Source organism: Haplochromis burtoni, unplaced genomic scaffold (assembly GCF_018398535.1).
Source record: "Haplochromis burtoni strain Fernald_Lab_line unplaced genomic scaffold, NCSU_Asbu1 Contig_229, whole genome shotgun sequence".
NCBI lineage: Eukaryota > Metazoa > Chordata > Actinopteri > Cichliformes > Cichlidae > Haplochromis > Haplochromis burtoni.
The window spans coordinates 535,729-542,760 of NW_024582590.1; the positions used below are offsets into that span (position 1 = coordinate 535,729).

The 7,032-nt window shown below is 43.7% G+C and overlaps 1 protein-coding gene across 1 annotated transcript in view; it reads right to left on the bottom strand.

The window, feature by feature from the left end:
* The window catches only part of vps9d1 (VPS9 domain containing 1), a 29,507-nt gene extending 22,936 nt beyond the window's left edge, over positions 1-6,571 (bottom strand). Inside the window, exons 1-5 of the mRNA XM_005937438.3 lie at positions 6,382-6,571; positions 4,393-4,465; positions 2,374-2,571; positions 2,038-2,209; positions 1,715-1,826 (exon numbers count right to left, since the gene is read on the bottom strand). Of these exons, the coding sequence (XP_005937500.1) occupies positions 1,715-1,826; positions 2,038-2,209; positions 2,374-2,571; positions 4,393-4,465; positions 6,382-6,474 (648 nt within the window). The 5' untranslated portion in view covers positions 6,475-6,571. The remainder of the gene's footprint in view (positions 1-1,714; positions 1,827-2,037; positions 2,210-2,373; positions 2,572-4,392; positions 4,466-6,381) is intronic.
* Positions 6,572-7,032: the final 461 nt, after the last annotated feature.

Below are 7,032 nucleotides of genomic sequence, written 5' to 3' on the forward strand. Positions count from 1 at the left end.
CAGGTAACAAAATCAAATCACACACAAACGTAAAATGTGAATATGTGTGTTCTTATCTATAAATTACCTTTGAATGTACTTTCACAGCATGCTCATATGTTAATGTTAAATACTTAAAAAGCACCACTCTAATGCTGCTTGCCATCAGCTCTGACCTGTTCTTTGGCATGCTCCTCACATCTCTGTTAGGGTGCAGCACCCTGCTGAAGAGCCCATTGCTGATGAGGGCGTTACATTAAGGTGGAGGAGTTTAGTAAGCGGGAATATATTGAAGTAGCATCAACATGAAGGTGAATTTCTGAGATTTACACTGAGACCTGTACTGCCTCCTCAGGCCTGCCTTCTTCTGGTTCATTATGGAAACTTTGGCTCTTCTCTCATTGATGCACACTATAGACAAGTGTGAGCAATGCACTTACCAAGAGCTAATCCATCTAAAACACGCCCAGCCTGATACTGGTGACAGTGACAAAGATGTCAGGAAAGACGGACCAATCCTGAGCACTGAATATGTCACCTGCACCGTCCGTCAAGCATAGGCCATCTTTTCAGTAGGAGAGGAAACACTCAGAACCACAAAGTGAAACTAATTAGAATAAAAACTGTTTGTCTTTCTTTGTCTTCCCTTTTATCAAAATATAATCTTCACTGTTACTATGAGGAAGTGACTGGGTAAATATGCTAGCATAAAATGAAGGTTTTACAGTTTAAAAGGTTATATTAAGATTGATATAAAAGTGATTAAAATTCTATTTATTTTTAACTTTGTTGAAGTTGAAAGTTGAAGCACATTTATGAATCGCCTCCTGTTTTAACAACACCTTGTATAAGTTCTGGGACTGAAGGTTTCAATATGTGAAATATAGAAGTCCGCATGAAAGCGTAAAAGCTGTATATGTTCCTCAGCATCAACAGTATCTTCACATAATGGCGACACTGCCATCAACCAGAGCTTAATAAAAACCCAACAACAACACAATTTTACATGTTTTTAGATATCGTCACAGGCTGGGCTCTGGCCTCCCTCTCACACTTCAGTTAAAACTTTACTGTTGCCCAAATTTGAAGTGTTTTCAATAAACTTTACCTACCAATTTTTAGACCCTTTTCCAAAAAACGCCCCCCTTTGTTTCATTTGTGCCACACACATGCAAATAGAGTGTGCTGTGGTCATTTAGTGACAGGGAACAACAAACTTCAGCGAGTACGGGAGACAGAAAGTAGCAATCAGAGCGCGACCATTATCATTAAGTTATGTCTATGATAACTCTGTCAGATGACATCACGGCAGCCTCGTGGCTTTAGAGGGGGAAAAAGACTAAGTGTGATTGAATATCCAGGCAAATCGGACCAAATATGTATACACATGCTGCAAAACTGGAAGGAATAATATCAATAATTGAATCCCTTCTTTCAGGTGAAACTCTAAAAACCAGTGGGATGTTTGGACCGACTCTTCCTCAGGAAGTTTGTCCTCTGGCTAAGAAAAATCATCTACCTGTTATATTCCACATGCAAAATAAAGGTGCAAACAAAAAATACTGTTAAACAAATTTTTATATATCACTAAAATAAAAAAAATGTAACATTTTTGGAAATCGTTTTAACAGAAGTTGTCACGTCTTTACATTTTTAAATAAACTTGTGCTCAAACAAGGACAACAAAGTAGCGTATGTGACAACAGACTGAGACGAGTTCATTTCCCAAACTTACCAAAGATGTCTTCTGGCAGGCTTGACCAGGTGTGAGTCTCGCCAGGCGAGCTTCGTAATTAGCTTTCAGCTTCTGGTTCAAACGTGAGGCTTCTTCGATGGGTGTCAGCTCCCTGCAGCGCACAAACGCATAAACAAACAATACATGACTCACGGCGCGCCTCAATTTAGATAACAAATCGACTGCAACACGTTTGCTGTTTCACTTGAAAACACTGTGCTTTTACAGGAATCCAGAGCAACTACTAAGTCTGTTCTTCTTTGTTTGTCCAGCTTCTATCACTGGAGCAATATTTCCTCTCCTTGATGAAAACCAGTCTTTACTTTTTGCCCGTGTCCTGCGACGCTTCTGCTTGTAGTTTGTGGAAGACTTCGGGAGGCAGGAAAGGTGAGGGCTCCTCGGCTTCGTCTGACAACGGCCTGCTGCGACCGCTCACTCTGGGACTCGAGGATTTATGGTCTGTGGCCACAGGAGCACCACCCGCAGGTACTGTGACTGCAATCAAACAGAGACCAAGAGCTCAGGCTAAAGACACAATGAGATGACGTAACACTGTGCAGCAGGTGACATCTCACTTGTGACTCCTGGCTCCAACTTAGCAGTGACTGACCAGTGTGTTTACAGAAGAGATGCTTCTGATTGGAGGAGAACGTACTCACCAGTGTCTGCAGTGTGAGAGGCAGGGACGACCGCAGTCTGATAGGGCTCTGGTAGGCCAGGTGAACCCGAAGAGAAAGCAGAAGCTGACAGGTCGGGGGGCTCGGTGCTCTTCCCTACAAATGACTTGGCTCGCTCCAGACACTGCTCAGCTAGGGTCAACATCCGAGCCACTTCCACTGACACCATCTCCTTTTCCACTGAGGCCAGAAAGACACATATCACGCCATGAGATGGGATTAATCTCTCTACTATACACAGGTCATCACATGGCATGAGAAAGCTGATTGAATTTCACAAATGGTTGATTAGTTCAAGCCTTGATCGGAATGATTAACAGTGTTGGAACAAGAGGATTACTGAGTAGCAACCCTTGATTGGTCCGGGTCACAAATCCATCGAGTCCAACACGCTCACATTCAGGTGGTACCCTTATGGCTTGCAGATAACACTGCTTTTTGATTGATCAAAGCAGCCACACAAACAGGTCATGGTGCCATGATTGCTGGTACACTGAGGCTACATCCACACGTACACGGGTGTTTTTGAAAACGGAGATTTTCCATTTTCTTTCTTTTTAAAAATCCCGTCCACACGTGCAGTTTGGAAAAATATCTCCGTCCACATGTAAACGCCAAAAACGCAGTCAAACGTTGTCAAGAACGTGCCAAGTCCTAGCCGTGCAGAAATGTTGGCCAGTCTAGAAGCCTGGGAGGGAAAGAGTAAGCAGGGTTTTATGCAAACCTTCAGGACAAAAGCTTTGTGTTTTTCTGGAAAGGCAGCTAATTTTGTGCTAGTTTTCAAGTACCTTCATCATTTCTAATGTTAGTAACCAGAAACAGGATTTCGGCTGGTGTAGACTCACAACTTGGGAATGAACTAAATGCATACAGCATGCATAAATTGTAATTACATTTTTTGTTAATTTATTCAAAACTGACGATGCCTCTGCCTTTCTGAATGGATGGACAGTAACTGCATGTGTAAGCTTGTAAAAACTGCACACAGAGTAACAGCAACAGTTTTTTGTCTCATTGTAGAAATTCATCTCATGTAAAGAATAACGTGGCGCACAGCGTCACGTCAAACAAGGTGCACACCTTTGAGCTTGCGTGAGTAAATCTCCGTTTTCCGCGTCCACATGTAAACACAAAAACAGAGTTTTTTGAGAATCTCTACCCTGGCAGGAGTTTTTAAAAATCTCCGTTTTCAGTGATCGAAAACGCCGTTTTCATGTGGACGTAGCCTGAGATGATGAACAGATGAGCCTATCTGCCTCATACAAACAATCAGCTTTAAACCCACAGATGTTAAACCGAGTAGAGCTTTGGTAACTGTGGCGGCTATGATTTACCAGCAGACTCCATATAAAAGATTCAATTATTGGCCATTTTCATGTTGTACATTTTTGGGCTGTAGCCCTATAGTCCCCTATTAAATCTGGACTATCGCACAGCGATGAAACTGCTCGGATGTATCCATGAATAACAAATGCTGAAACATTTTTGTTCCATTTTTGAGCGTCAAAGATGTAGTACCTTTAAGAAACATTAATGCAGTTACATTTCATACTCTGAATGAGCTGCCACTTTCACATGTTGTGCACCTTATGAGTCCACTGCTATACAAACATTTTAAAGAGTTCTGAAGCGCGGGACTGCGGGAATTCTTTGATAATAACAAACAGCACTGATTTTTGGATCAGGAAGTGAGCAACGCTTTTTCCTGCTCTGAAGTTGTGGGCCTGACTCACTCGAGGAAGCACTGCTCCAGGAACTGCAGCTTTCGGTACGTCTGTATTGGCATCTTTTTTCAAAGTCAGAGGTTGCTTCTCGTAAGGTATTAAAGGAACAGAGGAAACAGTCAGGAGGGTAGTTCTGCTTGTAAACTGGTTCATGTTCCGTGTTCAGTGTCTGCTTTAACAAGCACTGGACTGTTCGCACACTAACAGGTAAACTGAGCAGAGACCTTATACCATTATGCTCCTTCATCATCAGTCACACATTTCCTTCAGCTCTTACTCTGTGAAACAGCTTCCTCCAAAAGTGAATGTGATATGTAGTGGATGGTCCGGAGGTATTCACAGTAAGCTTCCTGCAGAGAGACCACAAACAGGCCATCAGTTGTTATAAGTACACAGGCTGCTGATAACCTCACACACTGGCATGCATCGCATTAACACATTAGTTGCAGTTTTTAGTCCCTCCAACTTTGATAAAGAAAGAGTTTTGTAACTCAGGAAAGCAGTTCAGCTTTGGACTGGTTACAGGTGGTGCTGAGGATAATCTGTTTTTAGAGGAAACATAGTTGCACTTTAACCAGTACAAAGGATGCCCTGGGTCTAAATTCACACCTACTGTTTCTGTGCACCAGGACAGAGACAGACAGGTGACAGTGCCTACAGATTAGGTCACTGCCAGCTATGGTCAGGGGTCACCTCAACCCAACCAATCAAAACTTATAAACAACAGCATTTATTTTGTTCTGCCAATAGAAAAATATATCACATGCACACAAACAGACTCCAAGGAACATATTAGATACTGCGCAGAGCCCTCAAGCTCGCAGGCTTCCTGTAAAGGACCCGAGTTTGAGAACATCACCATAGAGGAAAATATATACACTGATCAATCACAACTTTATAAACACCGACAGGTGAAGTGAATAATTATCTCTTCATCAAAGAACGTGTTAGTGGGTGGGATATATTACAGAGCAAGTGAACATTTTGTCCTTAAAGTTGACGTTAGAAGCAGGAAAAATGGGCAAATGTGAAGATTTGAGCGAAGGGCCAAATTGTGACCCAGAGCAGCTCTCTGATTTTTAAAATTTCAAAACAAATAAGCTGTTGTGGGGTGCTCCTGGTCTGCAGGGATCGGGGGGACAGTATCTATCAAAGTGGTCCAAGGAAGGAACAGCGACAGGTTGATGGGTGGCCAAGGCTCACTGATGCATGTGTGAGTGACAGCTGGCCTGTTCTGCTGGGAAAGCTTGGATCCTGCCATCCACATGGATGTTACTTTGACAGGTACTGCCTACATGAGCATGGTTGCAGATCATGTAGACCAGGGATGGGGAATGCCAGGCCTCGAGGGCCGGTGTCCTGCAGGTTTTAGATGTGTCCTTGATCCAACACAGCTGATTTAAATGGCTAAATGACCTCCTCAACATGTCTTGAAGTTCTCCAGAGGCCTGGTAATGAACTAATCATTTGATTCAGGTGTGTTGACCCAGGGTGAGATCTAAAACCTGCAGGACACTAACCCTTGAGGCCTGGAGTTGGACTCCCCTGCCCTACAGACTCTCTGATGGCTGGAGCTTCTTTCAGCAGGACAATGCGCCCTGTCACAAAGCAGAAACTGTTCAGCAATGATTTGGAGCAAAACAACGAGTTTAAAGTGTTGACTTGAGATGGGAGCATCTGTGGAATGTGAACAAACAAGGCTGATCCACGGAGGTCCCACCGAAGAGCTTACAGGACTTAAAAGATCTGTTGTAAACATCTTGGTGCAGACACCAGAGTGCAGACCAGCTTCAGGGTCTACTCGACGGGTCAGGGGGCCACACGCAGGTGGTCACAGTGTGATGGGAAAACGAAAAAGAAACCACAATCCACAGAAGAGTGTTTGTTTCCTCTGCATGTTCTAGCTCGACGTGTTTTGAATAACACGAGTGAAACTGCCAGGTTTGTCTCTGTTTTTAGACGCAAATATTCTTTATTATAACGCATCGCAAACACTGGTGTTATGCGTGTACAATAAACTTGATGACAATGCAGCAAAAAGGCGCTTTCATAGGACAAAACACTGAGGTGAGTCTCGGGATGGCAGTGAATAAATATCCTTATTAATTAAAGGTAGTTTTGCATGTATAGATTAACGAGCAGGTTAACGTTATGTGGCTAACCACTGACAGCCTCCGCCCCCTCCCTCTGTTTACATCCCCACCCGCCGCTTCCTGTCCGCTTCCCGCTGCTGTGTCCGTGCTATCGGCCCCCGGGGCTCACTGACCTTGTGTCTGTTCCCTCCGTCCAGCTGTATTGCCACTTTGGCCATTTTCATGGCATTTTGTAGTGGTTTCGCTCCGCTGTCAACTTTAGCCATGGTTACCCTGGTGCCCCTTCTTCGTTTTACGTTGGTTCCGCCTCTTCTTCCTCGTTTTTACTGGGTAGGCTACACAGCGCCCTCTACCGCTTCAGACTGTTTAGGCACAGTTCAGTGTTAGTGTTATCTAGTGAGACCAGGACATAGTTCCTGGTGTTCAAGGCTATGCACGAATGTGTCCTTCTGCATCAGACAAACAGTCTGTAGAAGGACGCAGTTTTCTTCTTCTTCCGGCTCCCTTTAGGGGTCGCCACAGTGCATCATCTGCTTTCATCTCACCCCAGCATCCTCCTCTGTCACACCAGCCCTCTGCATGTTCACCTTCACTACTTCCATGAACCTTTTTCTGAGGTCTTCCTCTTTTCCTCCTGCCTCTCAGCTCCATCTTCATCATCGTTTGCCCAGTACTGGCCCAATTATTGTTGATGCTTGTAAGATGTAGTACACCTCAGTGTAAAACACAGAGTTTTTATATTTTGGCTTATCTACACATTAAACTTCATTCTGCTCGATAAAGTGTTTTATACATAAACTGTGGTGATTTTATTGCTTTACGCC